The sequence below is a fragment of the Lasioglossum baleicum genome, chromosome 11 (assembly GCF_051020765.1).
Source record: "Lasioglossum baleicum chromosome 11, iyLasBale1, whole genome shotgun sequence".
Taxonomy (NCBI): Eukaryota; Metazoa; Arthropoda; class Insecta; order Hymenoptera; family Halictidae; genus Lasioglossum; species Lasioglossum baleicum.
The window spans coordinates 401,692-420,623 of NC_134939.1; the positions used below are offsets into that span (position 1 = coordinate 401,692).

The following is an 18,932-nucleotide window of genomic DNA, read 5'->3' on the forward strand; positions in this document are numbered from 1 at the left end:
AACATATTCGTTGTGGTAAGTATTATAACGCAAATTATTTTTGCTGTGTTGAGGTCTTTAGCCAAAATACGAAGACTCTAGTAAATTATCATAAAACAGTATCTTTTCAACTTCAGTATTTTTAAGTAATCGCCCTGTAGCGGCCATCGGCACGCACAATGAAACATTTGGCGTGCAAATGGTCGGGACGGTTTGCGAGGCAAGCAGCAATAAAGCTATTTTTGAGCCGTTTTTAATGCGTACAATTTATTGTTAGATGTTGTAGACCAGACCTGGGCGACAATGGCCCGAAAAACACATGTTGCTCTACTACTTTGGGACTGTCTTTCCGAGCAAAAGAAGGAGAGAAACAGCAACATGTGTTTTTCAGGCCACCGACGGCCAGGTGAAGGGATAAAAGAAAGGAAAAGAAATGAAAAAAATATAAAAGATAAAAAAAATATTATAATTATATAATATTATATTCATTTACGCCAACGTGAACGAGGTAGCGTTTCCTGAAGATATAAAAAAAGAAAAGTGCAACTGCAACGAAAGTGCAACAGTATTTGTGCGGTGTTCGTGGTGCAGAATATACTTATGTTTCGGGTGCTTTTTCGACGCCTATCACCCCACTACGTACTGGCGGGAAGTGGTGTTAATATATTTAATTTCTTGCTTATTTGTTGTAAACTTATTTTACATTATCGAAAAAACTTCGAAAAAGAAACAAAAAAATTTCCCCGCGCGGAAACGTATATCTTGTCTATCGTAAAACTAGATTACTTGTCATTTATTATATTAGAAATAATATGTAGAACGTAGAAAAATAAAAAATATTTTTAAAAAAATGCCGACACGGGACGCGAACCCCGACCAACCTCGTGGTAGACATTCGCTCAACCCACTCAGCCACAGATCGCTGTGACAAAAGACTCATTGAATATAACTTACATGTCGCATTTCAATATCGATTATCTCGAAAACGGGTGCCCATTCAAGAGAAAGCCAATGGGATAGTTCATGAGGATGTCTAAGCTATGTTCACACAAAATTTCGTTCAGATCTGGGTGTCTCGATACGCGGGGTCTCCTTGTAAGACCGTAGACCACGTGCCTGTGCCGTAGAATGGTCATCAGAGAGGGGGTACTTGTATTCCCCTTGATTTTCTCGACCTGGTGACACTAATCTAACCGAGGATTGAGTGGGGCGAATGGGAGACACGTTGCGCGTGCGCGATGGGGACGCAACAATGACTGACATTGTGTACTATTATGTACATGTACCTACTTAATGAAATGAATCATATGAATCGTTTTAAATAGAGATTGTAAACATTCTCTATTATAAATAAAATTAATTGTAACATGTGGGAGTTTCAGTCGTGAAGCGAAGTATGGGTGCTTACTATTGTAGGGAGATGCCATCTCTGAGCGGCGAGAATTCTGTTGAATGTCACGACGTTAGTAACTGTAACGACGCGACGATTCGATATCTGTTATTATGTTTATTGATTTCGTTATTCATATTTGTAATATGCGATTTCTTTGTCATTCCGGTTCGACGTACGAAAACGAAAAGACGTGTTTGATCTCAGACGGAGATTCAGACGGGATAATTTAATTAGTTGTATTTGTTATAATTCAAAATTCGTATTAAAACATTTCGAGTTTACGAACGTATTATTCAATTTACGATTTAAATCCTACACTCTATACAATTGAAAAAAATCTTGAAACATGTATGTATTGTAGTACTGAGTTACATTCCAGTAAAATCTCTCTCATTAATGTCGTGAAAATAAATCATAATATATTTTAACACTGTTAACCCTCATATGCTCCTCAAAAATAGTTGCATAAATTGACAAATTATGTTTTATTTGTAACGTCACATTTTAAAGAAATACAACTCACAACATAGACAGGGCTCGCAGTGGCTCAGTGGGTGAAGCGCGCGCCTGCGGACACCGTGGTCGCAGGTTCAATCCCCGATGCCGGCACCTCTGGAAATATTCCATGTGCCTTTTTAAAACTATGGTGACCCAAGGTGGTTCGGAACCCACCTTTATAAACTGTAGGCCCCGCTGAAAAGGCGATAGTAGTGAGAGTGGAAAGATAGGGAGTTAGTAAAATGGATTTGAAACCCTGAGAGGTCCAAATAATTTTAATAAAAAAAAACACAACATAGACATAAAGGGATCAATAATAGTATGTGAGATAAGTAAATGGGTGAATTTTACGCGGCAATAACCTAAAACCTGCGAAATGTCATGTCATTGTTGCGTCCCCATTGCGCACGCGCAACGTGTCTCCCATTCGCCCCACTCAATCCTCGTTGCGCACGTGCAACGTGTCACATATTACCCTGGTCATCAGAGAGGGGGTACATCATATCACCGTGATTCCCCTCATCTGGTAGCACTGCTTCAAAGGGACATTCGTCTCCTACATTCTTTGATTCGGACAACTGTGCGACACCTTTTTAAACTTCGCATTTTTATTGTCGCTTTAAATATAATTCTTGTTACTTAGTGATCGAATTCATCTTCTTATATTGTAATTTTAAAAAATGTATAATATCTTACCTTTGTATCTCGTATTGCTATTACTCGAATTTGTATTTGACGTTATTCCTGAAACATATGAAAGAAAATATATTAGACAGAGTCATCGTCATAATGTTAAGTATTCCAATTATATTTATGATGTATAATAAGTAGGGGTGTGAGGGTATCTGAAACTCGAGTACACGAGCCTCGGGTCAAGTCGGGCAATGATCGGTTCGGGTACCCGGAATGGCAGTCGAGTCGGGTCGAGTCGGGGTCCCGAAAGTTTTCAATATTCGGGTACCCGAATATGTATTTATATATGTAAGTATAATGCTGTTTTTTGATTTAGCAGTTCAATCTTTTATTTTCACTGGCAGGTTCAGAATGATTTTTGTATTTCCCGTGTAATAGGTTCTCGAACTTCGCGACGAAAAGAAATAATTTCGAATACATTATGTGAAATAACAGTATTTTATTTTAAATTCGCGTGTAGGAAGCATAATTGCTCTACTTTTCCCAATACAAGTTTTGTCCTCGTGGCTGTGACAATATTGCCAACGTCAGAAAACAATCGTTCGCTGGATAGTTGAGTGGCAGGAATGCCAAGGTATTGTCTTGCGGTTTCTGCAATCATCGGTTGTAATAATATTTCGATTTGTAGTAAACACTGTTTCCTAAACAGTGCTCTTATACGAACAGTGTGCGGACGAAGAGTCCTTGTCTTGTAAGAACAGTGTTTACTAGAAACAGAAACGTCCCGATACATTCAGTAGTCTGGAAGACGTCGCACAGTGTGGACATATTTTGTATAAACTGTTCAAATTAAGCGAAGTGTGCTAAAGTATGTCACATGTCAGTGAACCTTTCGTTGTCGATAGTGCAGTAGTGCAGAATGGCAGTAACAGTCTACTACGATTCCTGCCATTCAAGTATCCAGCGAACGATTGTTTTCTGACGATGGAAATATTGTCACAGCCACAAGAACAAAACTTGTATCGGAAAAAGTAAAGCAATTATGCTTCCTACACGCGAATTTAAAACAAAATACTGTGACTTCACATAATGTATTCGAAATTATTTCTTTTCGTCGCGAAGTTCGAGAACCGATCACACGGGAAATACAAAAATCATTCTGTACCTGCCAGTGAAAATAAAAGATTGAACTGAAAAATCATAGAACAGCATTATACTTGAATATATAAATACAACTTTAACTTCGGGTACCCGAATATTGCAAACTTTCGGGACCCCAGCTCCGTGATTTCGATCACGACCATGATCCCGACCAAATTTTCCGACCCGATCCGAACCCGAAATTTCGGGTACCCGCACACCCCTAATAATAAGGTGTATATGTTGTTACGTCATAACAACAACCGGAAGAAGTACTGCTTCCTCGAACAAGAAGATCAAGCTGCAATGAGATACAACATCAGAGTACAGTAAAAGCTCCTTCGTTGTCCAAAGGCCGGGGGTTTGAGCGGACAATGATCGTGCCCGGACACTATTTTTGATTTATGACTGCGTCTAGATATCGCGCCGACCGCGCCGAGCGAAACTTCTGTAGAGAGCCGAACATAGAGAAGGACAGAATGAAATACGGATCGCATGACCGAAGCGTGTCGCCGTCGCCGGCACAGTTCAAAGAATGTCCCATACGCTGTTCTTCGTTGCCTTCGAAACTTTCATCGTCGGTTAAACCACTAAATACAGTTGAAATCATATCGTGTTTGGGGTCATTTTAATCAGAGAAATGCCAAAAATAAGCTAGTGAATGTCCCATAAAGGAATGATGAAAATTAAGAAGTTTGAATTTTCGATTCACTCGAGTCAATGTGTGGTGTTCACACCGATATACCCGAGCCGTCATCAATCGTGGACGCCCTGCGGAGCTACTCGGTGTTGACAGGCAATGGAGTGGGTAGGCACTGGACAACGATCGTGCCCACGATTCAGGACAACGAAGGAGCTTTTACTGTACTACTTTTAAGAATACCATGTCCTCATCATTTTCCATTTATCAAAATTCACAACAAAAACTTTCCATCGATCTATCTATTGTGACGTGGAAGTTTTGCCGACGTCCTCCGATCCGAATATCGAAAGACCGGGTCACCCTCTGGCAACGTAGAAACGCGAGATGGGCAATAGCGAGCGCTCTCCCTGGGCACGAGCGAGACCCATGGGCAGAGCACTCATGATTTTGAGCGTCGTGCCAATTTGCGCGACGCGATTATGCAGGACCATGGCCGGGTCCCGGAAGGGGACTCGGAACACTTTTCGCGCCGACAAAGACTGAGGAACGCTACTGGCTCCGGTGTACCTCCCGCACCGAAACATCGAGAGGTCGACACGGCCCGGGATAAACAACCTGGAGGCGCCGACGAGGGCATCCGGTACCGAAACGAACATCAACTCAGCCCTGTCGTCGCCTCGTCCGGCTAGAAGCTCCGAACGCGACCGGATTGGCCTACGTTGATCGTCTCCGAGGGAAGCGGCCAATCACCGAGATGCTGTCGGAGAAGCCGCAAGTCGCCGGAAGCCAAGGACCGTCGCGCAGGACCCGGTCCTGCCAAAATCTAGGGAGCGATAGGCCAAAACCTAGGAAAGCGGGGGACGCTCTGTTTCCGCGTTACCGAGCCACGGCGTAAAGAATCACTGCTTCGTTGGCTTTAGTTACGATAAGACCTGAATTATTGCGTAAGAATAAAAGTCTTTTGCGAGAACGCTGCCGGACTGAGGGACAGTGAAGCGCCGTAGAACCGTGGTAAGCCTCTGTCAGATTCCCTTCGATTCGCAGTGATTTCCTTCGCGTTGGCTCGATTAGAGTTTTGCGGGTCCGCGATTGCGTCGCCGAAAGGTCGACGTGGCTTCGATGCTGCCGGGAGCAGCGTAAATTCGCGAACGGTACGAATCCGTGAGCGGCGATCGCGCGAGGAATATTAATTGGCGAGGGAGGAGCCCTATTTTCTTATTTTGCTAGGATCCGCGCGTCGCTGTATCTTTCACGCTAACCTCATTCTACGTGCTCGTATCGTATCTCGTGGCTTATTCCGACGAAAGCAGTCCTTTAGAGAACGCGTATTCCATCGGAATCCGGGTAGTGCGTACGACGATGCAAACATCGCGTTGCTGCTGGGTTCAACGCGGCGAATAGAACGTCCTTGAGGGACTCGAGCGCGTGCGACAAACATCGGTCGCCAAACTAATTGTTACGCGTCGGCTAACCTCAAAAACGCTGCCGGCTTCCACCAGCAGCGCGATTCTGTCATCCATCGTGCAATAAATGATTGTTAGCCAAAATCTCGTGAGTGATTCTTTCGTGAGAAACCTTCCCACCGCGGGAAACGCCTCGTGTTCGTCCCGCGTAGTACCCTGCGCCCGTTCGCGGAGCATCCAGGATATATCTTGGTGTTCGCAGACTCGAATTCGTGTTGTTCGCGGCTCGCACGTTGTGGCGTATCCTTTAGTGCGGCACCTTCTGGTGCCTGGCGCCCGAATAATATTAAAGATCACGTAAAACGACGAGCCTGCGAACATCTTTTGTCCCAGCTGGACCGCGTTTCGCGCGACCGAACGCGGCCCGGCCTCCTGGCTTGTAAATACGCGGTGTCGCTAGCATTTTCGCCCTTCTGGCAATGATGAAATGCTAGCCGACGTGACACCATCTAAAACTTAAAATCTTCTCAACTTCCAACCAAAGTAGCTGAACCATATCCAGATCCACGTAATTCGTGTTCAATCACCCAAATCACTGGGTAAAAACACAGAACAGCGGACATTTTTCGATAACGAAACGCAGCCCTTTGACATGTACATTGTTAGAGTCACCAAATTAATGGTATACAGTATACAGGGTGTGGGTAATAACTAATTGTAAGGAACAGCCGTATTTATTTATTAAAGCCGTAAGGACACACGGATAACCATTCGTTATTGATAGACGTGACAGACGTGTTTCTTGTCGCGCGGTTCGTTTTTATCTGATCTTCTTCTTGCGATACGGTGATCGTAATTCCATGACTCTACTGTTAATTTCGATTATTTGTTATCACAGCTACACACACATACAACACACGCATCAACCCCACAGCCATACACACATACAATACACGCATGAACCCTCAACCCTATATAATCCATCTTGAATATTTTCAGTATTTGTTGTTTGTTGTTTGCTGTTTGTTGTTTGTTGTTTGTTACCAACGAGAAATCATTGTGATGCAACCATTTTTTAAGCGAGTAGAGATATGGGGTAGATTCAACGTCATTTCTATTTTTTCAAATGGAATGCAGTATTTTGTTTATCGTGATGCGACGAAATGAAGATTGCAACTTTGTATTGACGCAAGCGATTACCAATCCGAACATCTTCTTTAATCGTAAGATAAAAAAGTTTATTTGACTATCACATTTGAATTTGAATAGCCTGTGTGCTGAAATCATTTCAACACCTGCTATTAAATCCCGGTAGTAGTAGGCCAGATCGACGCGCTAGCTGTTCATAGGCTAAAAATCAAAGTTCTCATATCGATTTTTAACGAATGTACAACGTTTCTTAAGGGTACGCGCACAATGGAGCCGACATCGGTCGGAACTGTGACGTCAGAGGCATCGGGCCCGACCTTTCAAATGTGTGGGTAGGCTCGTCTGTGAGACCCTTCTAGCTTCGACCGACAGGACCTCCCCCGCGCCGCGCGCTTGTATTTCGGTGCAGCGTTCACTTTAAATAATTTTCATGTCGCCAATTTTCAAGTATCCGTATTTTTAAGAACGGGTCCACAAAGAGGACACTTGGGGCTATATTATCATTATTTTTATTTTTCCAATTTCCTGGCGGTATGATAGCAATGCGCCTGTTTAAAAAACAATTGCAAAATAAACTATGAAAATAAATATTTTTTCAACTGAAATAATTTTTATTAAATACTCTTATGGTTTTACTATGTGCACCCAAAACTAAAATTGTCATTGTTTTGTTAGTTTGGCCGTTATAATTTAATGGAAAAGTTGTGACACCTCATATTCCACGTCCGTAGAGCCATCAATTTTCAAGATTTCAAAGAATTCTCTTTGAGATACGTTCATATTTTACTAAAGACTGCAACATATCCAAATTTGAACAAAATTCGAAACAGGAGTCCTATTTTGCATGGAATGATATATGTGCATTAATTGTATGTAGATCAACGTTCACGGAAGTATGGATACTCGAGAATAATTAAAAACTAAAACAATTATAAGATACTGCGATTTATAGATCAATCGTAAGCAGAATTATTATCTTTAATTGTTGTTTATTTTAATTATCATTTCATTGATAGTCTGATTTTTGAAAAAAACTGAAAGACGCCATCCGGATAATGTTTTCATTTTCTTGTTACGAGCCAGGACCGCGAGCAGCACGAGTGGCCGGCGAAGGGTTATTATCCTAGGAGTATGATATAAATTTGTTAGTTAAGGAACGCGGACGCACCCAATGCGAAATTGGGGAGCTGCTAGGATTATTGACAGCGAGGACGAACCTGACGCGAAGTCAGGAAGCCTCTAGGAATGGAGTCAAACGCAGACGAACCCGATGCGAAACCGGGGAGCTGCTAGGAGGTTGCATAATAGCACAGACGAACCTGATGCGAAATCAGGGAGCTGTTAGGATGGGGACGAACCCAATGCGAAACTGGGGAGCCGCTAGGTTGTATAAATCTCTGTTTGGACAATTGGAATGTCGCGAAAGAACCTGATGCTTAATCAGGGAATTGCTAGGATAATTAGTAAGCCCCGTAACCAGTATAATTTAATTGATACAATCCGAGCGGTAAGATTGTATCATGTGGGGACGTTCAATTACTTGGTTAGGATATTGGACGATAATTATGGGTTTAATGAATTTGAGTTAATTATCAAAGAAGACAAATATATTCTTACTATAGAATTTCGTATTACAAGTGTGTTTGTGTCGCGAATGGACTGAATTTAGAATATAAAAAAATTGAAAGGTGATATTACCTAAGCTACGATGCATGGTGTTGACGCACTGGCAATGCGGGGGACTCGGAGCAACCTTGTCACCGCCCAACAGATTTTACACCGAACTCGCGGAATCTGTACGCGGTTAAACTTTGATTCAAAGGGAACGAACGTCCGATCTCACTGGTAGTTGACTTCCGAGATGCAGCACGACGCGACACTATTCGTGATTACGACAGTACTAGCCCACGACAGTAGAAATGTAAGGACTTATATAGCCCTGCAATGACGGGTGGTACTTGTCAGTACCCTTCAAGTGAACATTCGTATTTTGTCAACGACCAGTTGGTCGTGCGTACGTTTGGGCCCTAAACTAACCTAAACAGTTATGTAGATTTATCTAGGGTAGCTCTGTTCGTTTATCTAGGACGGTTCCTGCCAGAGCTGATATTGAACACCTGTTCGTCATCCGTAACATTCTTATTGTTAGTTTTTGTAGAATTTATGATGCCTCACAAATAACACACAGCATATAAAGGTTAACAACAGGAAACAGTTTTAATGAAATCAATCAATAGACAAGAAGACATTTGACATGTTTTGTATAACGACGATCGACAGACGACTCGCTTGTTTACCGCGCCAACGCATTCGCACGCGGCAATCGACTCGCACCGAAGATCCCTAGCTTACCCGAGCTACACACGGAAGACGTGTTGTTGTATGGTCTTTACCATTCCAACACTCCCCCTCAACTGCACGTCTTACAACCATTTTAATATTCTAAATTTAACAATCGAACACATGTCTCGTGCTTAATCCTACCTAATGGTTTTGTAAGAATGTCCGCGGTCATTTCACTCGTACGCAAGTGTTTTACAATGATTTCTCCTTGTTCTTGCGCTTCCCGTGAAAAATGGTATCTTATATGTATATGTTTGCTTCGACCGTGGTACACGCTGTTTTTACTTAACTCTACCGCACTTAAATTATCGCAGTGAACAGTAGTTGGATTGTTTAACAGTGAACAAATTTTCATGTGCTTTAACAAATTTCTCGTATATATGATTTCTTTGGTTACCTCCGACAGTGCCATGTATTCGGCCTCCATTGTGGATAGCGCAACCGATCTTTGCTTTTTACTTTTCCAGTTAATTGGACCACCCGCTAATTTTAAAACATACCCAGTACACGATTTTCTATCGTTTGCATCGCCGGCCCAATCGGAATCTACGTATGCTAGTAATGGACTATTTTTGTCTTCATATTTTATGCTATATTTTATCGTACCTTTTAAATAACGAAGCACGCGTTTCGCCATTTTCCAATGTGTTTCTTTCGGACATGCATTGACTCGACTTAATACGTTCGCCGCGAAATCTATATCCGGCCTAGTCGTATTTGCTAGATAATTTAAACTTCCTACCAGTTCTCTATCAAACCTTTCAAACATCTTTGGTTGTTCCATGAAGATTTCATCATGTAAATTTCCTTGCACATATGCAGTTATTACGTCCATTTGGTGAAGATGCATTCCCTTCATCACACTGACCGCAAACAGTGTACGTATGGTCTCCATTCTGGTTACAGGCGAGAATACTTCATCAAAATCTATACCTTCCCTTTGTTGGTCGCCTCTAGCTACCAGCCTTGCCTTATATTTTTCAATTGATCCATCTTGTTTCCTTTTTACCTTAAAAACCCATTTATTTTTTAATACCTTTTTGTCTTTTGGTCTACTTACCAGTTCCCAAGTGTTGTTCTCTATTAATGATTTGTACTCTAGTTCCATAGCCTCTAGTCATTGTTCTCCGTCTGATCTATTTAAAGCCTCCTGCACATGCATTGGATCATCTCTTCCTTCTGGACTAGAGCATGGTCTGCACTGATAAATTTTCCTAGGTCTGCCCGGTCTTCCTGTCCTTTCGAATCGTGGGCGACCTCTTCCCCTCAATGAAGTTTTCCGGTTAACTTCTTCCCTGTTTGGTGTCAACTCTTCTTCTTCTTCGATTTCTTCTCTATTTGTTTGCAGCTCTTCTTCCTGTTCAGGAGAATCTTCCTGTGATTCTTCTTTTAGTTGTATTGGACATAGTTGGTTTTGCTGCTCCTTCTCATCTGCGACAAAGTTCTGTTCTTCAATGAATCGTACATCTCTCTCATTTATTACCGTCTTTGTCCCGTGTTCCCATAAACGGTAAGCCTTAGATTCCGTCGAGTATCCTACTAACACATATTCCTTTCCCCTTGGTTCGAATTTGTGTCCTTTTCTGATACCCTTCTTTAATGCTATTACTCGACTTCCTATTTTTCTCAAAAATCCAATATGCCAATCCAATTGGCCCTGTGAGTTGCTGCTTTATGTGGTAATTTGTGTATTTTTCCTTTCGCACATACCTCGCACACTGGATCTGAATTTTCTAAATGGTCGTTCATTCCGATAACCATTTCCTTTAATTTTAGTTTCCTTATGTCAGTGAAATTCAAATGACCCAATCTCTCATGCCATTTCACTAATGGCGTATCCTGTGGTGCTTGATCGGTCCTGTGTGCTCTGTGCATGGTTTCCTCCTCGACAAGATACAGACCATTCCTTTCCCTTCCTGTGAACATTATCTCACCATGTTTGCGCATTACCTTCGCATAGCCATTTTCAAAAACTACTTTGAAACCATTTTTGATCATTTGTGGTATCGACAGCAAGTTACTTTTAAATTTTGGTGCATACATTACCTCCTGTAATAGTATTTCTATGGAATTCTTCTTATCCTGCTTTACTGTCATTTGAACGCTACCTTTTCCTGAGGCTTCTACTGGTTCCTCGGTACCTGTATAGATTGTGGTAGACATATTTCTTATATACTTAAATTTATTTTTGTCATTCGTTATGTGTATCGTTGCACCACTATCCAAAATCCATGTTGTCGCAGCTACATGGTAATTACTTAACGCAGCTGCCATAGCGTTATTTTTCCATTGTGGGGTATAGTTTCGTTTACTTGATTCACTGCTTATTCTATGTGTATTGTTTGTCCTATTATTGGATTTAGAATGACAATTTTTTGCACTGTGACCATACCTGTTGCATACGTAACAATTTCCTCGAAATTCACGAGGCCTCTCCTGTGACGTCTTTGTTTTATTATTATATTTCAAGTTTGTCGCAACACCTCTATTTGTGTCTGTTGCCTTTAGCCCTGTTTCTTTGTTTTCTTCTTCTTCGTTATTACCTTTTCGTATTTCCTCTTCCATTAATTTGACCTTCAATTCTTCTATTGTTGGTAATATTTCTCTGGATTCAATTGCTATGCAAAAAGTTTCATATTCTTTAGGTAGTGAATTTAACAACATTATTGGTATTACTTCATCTGGAAGTTTTACTCCTGCCTCGTTTAATTTTTGGACGGTGCGCGTAAATTCGTTTACATAATCTGTCATTGATACATCTGCACCCTTTTTCATTCGATATAATTTTTTGAATAACAAACATTTTTTCATTGGTCCCTTAGACGCGTATATTTTCTTTAATATTTCCCAGGCTTCGAAAGAAGTACTTACATTATCGAGATGAGTATATTGGTCGGTTTGGACACACAACATTATCAAGTCCAAGGCCTTACCATCCTTCATATTCCACGCCGCACAGTTTTCTTCCGTTTTCGGTATTTCCTTTGTTACAAATCCCCATAAATCATTGTACCGTAAGAGGAATTTCATTTGGACTTTCCAAGTTTCATAGTTTGCATTGCTCAACTTTTCCACGTGTTGAACATTCAAAATGTTGGCGGTCATTATTTCCCTTTTTCACAGACACGTATTCACGAAAAATATTTTTATATTCTTTTACTTTTAATTCTTCGCGCAGTGGAACTGGTCTGGGCCCATAACCTGTAGAATTTATGATGCCTCACAAATAACACACAGCATATAAAGGTTAACAACAGGAAACAGTTTTAATGAAATCAATCAATAGACAAGAAGACATTTGACATGTTTTGTATAACGACGATCGACAGACGACTCGCTTGTTTACCGCGCCAACGCATTCGCACGCGGCAATCGACTCGCGCCGAAGATCCCTAGCTTACCCGAGCTACACACGGAAGACGTGCTGTTGTATGGTCTTTACCATTCCAACAGTTTTAAAAATGTCAAGCTTAATAAATATGGATTCGAAAAAATCGTTTATCTCGCTGTTTTCAACACGATAGTGACCTTATTTATCGGAAAGTTGAAAATGTCGCGAACTTTTTTGTATTATAACGTTCATATTAACGTCTAGTTCTAAACCAAAAAAAAAATCGGTGGTACTCAAAGGATATCAATAATAAACGAAATAAATTAATAATTAGTTTTGTATTTTTTATAATTTAAAGTAATGTACTCACATGGAGTGCATATACATAAAAACAACAAAGAAATGAGAAAAAAATTTTTCTAATTGTAAGAATGATGTTAAGTGTGCATGTTATATATGTTTTTATTGATTGCAAGTGTTATATATGTTTTTATTGATTGCGTTAATGTTTTGTTAATGTTTACGTTGTGATTTTGTTTAAAAATAAAAAGAGACAGTCCCCTGTAAGCGATCAACGAAATAACACGTCGTGTCGAATCTTTATGAATTCCGTGTCGAGCCTCTTTATATAATTTAACTTTTTTTCTAATAACAATGTCGTTTTTATCGACGTGACCACACCCACGGCATCGAAAGTTCGACAACGTATCGGAATATATTGCAAATTTTTTAGAGAAAGCCTCTCTTAAATACATTTAATTCTTTATTACTCTATTGTCGGAGCCACGAAGGAAGACTCTGACATCTTCCTATGCCTCAATAGCAATTATGTGTTATAAACCTTGCAGACTTCCACGGTCAGTTGTAAGCTGCAGCTATTCATTTTTTGGGGTTATTAGATGGGACACCTTTCATGCAGTGAAAAAACATTTTCAATTTGTTTATGTCCAACAAGTAGTCCAATACACTGCCCCGTTCGAAGCGGAACAGCAGTGGGTTCAGAGTTGTGCAGAATTACAATTGAATTACTCCAGGAATCAAAATTATTAGGCCGAATCGAAAGTTCTTGCGGTTTTTAACTAAAATCAAAATAACAAAAACCGTAAGGACTTTCTCTTCGACCTAATACAAAACAATTGAATTACATCGTAATTCAGTCATATTGTAATTTATAATTCATATCTCCATTCAATTAAAGTACAATGTAATTCGTAATTGCAATTGGAGTACAATTACAAAATAGCAGTACGTATTATGAAGGAGGACGAGGAATAGAAACTACGCCGCGCCGCATAGACAGCAAACAAGCATATGAAAGAAAAACATAAAAATATATCCGCACTTCTTCAAAGTTCTGGACTATAATTTGAAGAACTGTATTTTAATGTAATGTGTAATTCAGTGATGACGTAATTGAATTACTATTATGTATAATTGAAATACAATGTAATTTAATTGTATAATTGAATAAGCACAACTCTGAGTGGGTTAAGATATCAAACCGTTACCGCCCACTACTACGCGATTGTAGGGGGTGGCAAGGCGCCATCTCGTATGGGTCCGAATTGGCGACATTGTATTGATGCAAGCGTGAGAAGAAGGTTCCCAGGCAGGACTACGGTGACGTGTCTCTAGGTACGATGCGCGCCCGATTGGATTAGAGTGGAGGAGGCAGGCCTCGTTTCACACGCATGTTCGGCTGTTGTCGAAATATTGGCTACGGCGGCCACACATACTATCTAGCGTACAGCGTCGAAGTCAAAACATTGGGACCACGGGCGCGGCTGTGGTGGGGATAGGCAGACCTACAGATGATAGGCTCGATTTATTTATGTGCCGCTCCCGGGGCTGTTCTCTATGAAGAGGTTTATTACAGATCATTACTATTGAGCTGGAAGTCGGCACTTTCTCGGACAACACGAGTTGTACTTTACTTAACTCAGTTGTCAAGTAATTTAAAAACTTTACAGTAAAGAATTATGAATTGGACGCGCCAAATGTTTTATTGCACGTGCCGATAGCCGCTACGCTATCGTACGTCGCACAGTGATGCAAAATCCTCAAGACGTGGCAATAATTCGTTTACTATGGTAACGTCATTTTAAAAAATCTATGTACTGAAATACATTAAAATATTAATACATTACAGTATTAATACATCGATCATAGATTATAAGAGATAGAACCTAAGCACAAACGCTGACATCGGAAACAACTGCGACCCCCTCGTTGATCGATTCTATCTACCGATCAATTACAAATATGATATGTCTTGACTTACGTTTAAGCTGATGGTTTGACACCGTCTGATTGTGCATTGTCTCCGTACGGAAGAGGTGCTAGTTTTTTAACGTTTCGCTTATAAACGCCATGTGTGGTTCGAACAGTTACCGCACGTGTGATGCCGTCTGCTCCGGGATGGATTTGAACGATTCGACCCAACTGCCAACACAATGGCGGGAGATTGTCGTCCCTTAGAACGACGAGGGTTCCCTGGGTGATGTCGTGGGATCCTTGGGTCCATTTGTGACGAATGTTGAGTTGATTGACATATTCCTTGTACCACCGGGCCCAAAAGTCTTGCTTAACCTTCTGGATATGTTGCCAGGTGGATAAACGGTTTGAAGATGTTGCGCTAAAATCAGTCTCGGCAAGACACGTAAGAGAATCACCGATCAGGAAATGTCCCGGAGTAAGAGCGGATATGTCGTTTGGGTCTGATGAGAGTGGCGTAAGAGGACGCGAATTCAGAATGGCTTCTATTTCTATTACGAAGGTGGTGAATTGTTCGTACGTAAACAATTCTTCGCCGACGCCCCGTTTGACATGGTGTTTAAATGATTTGACCGCTGCTTCCCACAATCCTCCGAAGTGAGGGATAATGCGGGCATAAAATGCCAGGACATCTCTCTTGATGTGAGGAAATGTTTCAATTTCTCATCCTTTGATATTGCCTTGTGATGATCTGTCAGTTCGTTGTTCGCGCCGACAAAGTTTGTACCGTTGTCTGAATATATGTTTTTACAAAGTCCTCGTCGTGCGATAAATCTTTTTAGTGCCGCGATGAACGCTTCAGTCGTTAGGTCGCTTACTACTTCTAAATGTATAGCCTTTGTGGCGAAACAAACAAACACTGCGACGTAGACCTTGACGCGGCTCGGTTCCTAAATCGTCGTTCCTTTATGAAAAAGGGGCCGCAATAATCGACACCGCTGTTAATGAATGGCCTACCTTCGGTGACGCGGGTAGCATGTAGGTTACCCATGATGTAGTCGACTGTAGGAGGCTTAACCCGGAAACATCTTATACATTGTCGTATAACTTGACGCGTTGTATTCTTTCCGTCGATCGGCCAATATCGTTGTCGTACGTCATACAACGTGGCTGTAATTCCGGCGTGATGGGTTTTAAGATGTGAGTCGCGAGTGATGAGCTTTGTTATGTGATGTCCTCGAGGTAAGAGTATTGGATGCCTTTGTTCGAACGGTAGAGCTGAATTATGTAATCGACCCCCTACGCGTAATATTCCCTTGTCGTCGAGGAACGGGCTCAAGGGTTGCAGTCGGCTTTTATTCGACACCTTTCCGATTTTCAAATCATGAATTTCGTGGGCGAACGTGGTGGCTTGAAGTAGCTGTATGATCCGGTTGTTTGATTCGCGTAATTCTTCGATGGACAAGGGTCCTGTGACTCGATGTTTCAATCGGAAGCGTAAGCAATAAGCAACGACTCGTCTGAGCCTTTGGAAACAAGAATAGCGTAGAAGGATCTCGTCGGTTTGTGTTTTTAAGCTAACTAGACACGTCACCGTTCTCAATTCTGGCAGCTCGTTGCGTATGGTAAATCTCGCAGCAGGCCATGTTGTTTGGGTTTGAGCGAGCCATTTGGGTCCGTGACCCCAAGGTCTGTTCTTGATGAGTTCTTCTGAAGTCGTTCCTCGGGAAATTATATCGGCTGGATTGTCCGCTGAGCGGATATATCGCCATGATTGAACATCCGTTTTCCGCTGAATGTCGGCTACGCGATTGGCGACAAAAGTTTTTAATGCAGATGGTGATTTGCGTATCCAGCTCAAAACGACCGTCGAATCGGTCCAGAAAACTACCTTGTCTACGTGATGTATCAACGCATCTTGTATTGTTCGAAATAATGTGGCTAGCAGTGCGGCACCGCATAATTCCAACCGCGCGAGTGTAATTTGACTTAGTGGCGCTACGCGAGACTTGGCGCAAAGTAAATTCGCGCGAATAGAACCGTCCTGATTTATTGTTCGGACGTATAAACAAGCACCGTAGGCCCTTTCACTCGCATCGCAGAATCCGTGTAGTTCTGTTTGTCTTGCGTTTTTGAGTCTTACGAAGCGAGTGAATTCAATATTGTTCAATACTTGTAAATCTCCTTCAAATTTGGTCCATTCTGTGTGAATGTTTGCCGGAAGTGATTCATCCCAATTAATTTTTAATGCCCATAATCGTTGCATGAAAATCTTCGCAAAGATTGTGATGGGTCCCAGTAATCCTAGCGGATCATATATCCTAGCGATCGTTGACAATACGCTCCGTTTGGTGACCTCTTTTGTTACCGTTCGTTGGACCGAATACCGAATGGTGTCACGCCGTGCGTCCCATGATACTCCCAATGTTTTCATCGTTGTTGAATCACCTAGTATCTTTGGATGTATTAATTCTTCGTTTAGTCCCGAGAGTAATTCTGGCTCGTTCGACGCCCATTGTCGAATGTTAAGACCGCCTCGCTTCAACAACGTGACAATTTGACGTTGTAACGTTTTGGTGTTTTCGATTGAATCGGTGCCTGTTAGTAAATCGTCTACGTATAGATCCCTTTTGATACGGATTGCCGCCTCAGGGAAATCGCCTTCTTCGTCATTTGCTAGCTGATGGAGGCATCTTATTGCTAAGTATGGAGCCGGTGCGAGTCCGAAAGTGATCGTGGTTAATTCGAATGTCTCGATTTCTCCGTTAGAATTTCGCCATAAAATTCGTTGATAGGCACGATCCTCGGGTCGAACGAGAAACTGGCGGTACATTTTCTCGATGTCTCCAGTGAGGACGTACGTGTGCATTCTAAACCGTAACAGGAGCGATAGAAGGTCGTCTTGTAAGGTAGGACCGATTCTGAGCGTTTCGTTCAATGAAAGATGCGTAGTTGATTTTGCTGAGCCGTCGAAAACCACGCGAGTCTTGGTCGTAGAACTTGACGGTTTGATAACGGCGTGATGCGGTAGATAGAAGCCCGGTGTGTCAATATTTTTTGCTTGTATCATGTGTCCGAGCTCAAGATATTCTTTCAATATCTTTGTGTATTGCTCCTTTAACGTTGGATCGCGTTCTAATTTTCGTTCGAGCGCCCAAAAACGTTTCAAGGCGCGTGAGCGTGACTCCCCGAGTTGATCCTTTTTGTCATTAAACGGCAGAGCTACCATGTACCGTCCGGATGTATTACGTTTCACGGTTGCGGCGAAATGATTCTCGCACGCTTGATCGTCACATGAACGAAATTGCTTGACTGTTCCTTCTTCAATTTCCCAGAATTTTTGTAAATCAAAGTGGATGTTGGTGATGAAAGTTTTGTGGCTCGAATGTGATGAGGTGAGAATGTCACCTCCCAAGATCCATCCGAGTTGGGTTTTTTGCAGTACAAGATCATTGCCGCGATGCTTAGACAAATCAATTTGACCGATGCTGAGGCAGGCTAACGTTGGCCCGGCTCCGAGTAGCATATCGATCTTTCCGGGTCGATGAAATTCAGGATCCGCTAGACGAATGTTTGCCGGTATGTGAAGGTTGGATCGGTCTATCTGACGGTCAGGTAACATTCCTGCTATTCGCGGTATTGTGTGGAAAGTCAGTGTACGTTGGTAATTGGTAATTCTTGACTGTACTGTCGCCTTCACGAGATTGTTTGTCTTCGTATTGGTTTGATTTAATGCTTCGATGATTGCTGTTTGTTGGGTCGTCGGAAGTTGTAATTGTTTCGCAAGATCATCCGTGATCAGATTCGCGTTAGAGCAGGTGTCGATTAAGGTTCGACATAATATCGGTTTTTTATCGCGGTCTAAAACGTAGATCTTTGCCGTTGTCAACAAACCGTTTGTCAATCCGTCTGAAAAGAAGGTGCTGTAGTATTGTGATTGACAGTCTGTCGTACCTTGTTCTAGTCATACGTCCGTCTTTTGAACAATTGATGTCGCATCTTGGTGGAGCTGTGTATGATGCTTTTCACCGCAGACGCGACATCGACTTCTGATGCAATGGTCAAGTTTGTGGTCTGAATCAAGGCAATTCTGGCATAGGTTGGCCGTGCGGACGGCTGCCCATCTATCTAAGATTGACATGCCCCAGAATTTATGACATCTGAATGCTTTGTGTGCTGTTGACCTGCAGATCTTGCAGGTTGGCC

At 41.9% G+C, this 18,932-nt stretch overlaps 1 protein-coding gene across 4 annotated transcripts in view; it reads right to left on the reverse strand.

Moving 5' to 3' along the window:
* The window catches only part of LOC143213737 (opioid-binding protein/cell adhesion molecule homolog), a 918,132-nt gene that overhangs the window by 46,509 nt on the left and 852,691 nt on the right, over positions 1 to 18,932 (reverse strand). For all 4 annotated transcript variants that reach the window (XM_076433869.1, XM_076433868.1, XM_076433867.1 and 1 more), the window contains one exon: positions 2,567 to 2,614. In XM_076433869.1, the coding sequence (XP_076289984.1) occupies positions 2,567 to 2,614 (48 nt within the window). The remainder of the gene's footprint in view (positions 1 to 2,566; positions 2,615 to 18,932) is intronic.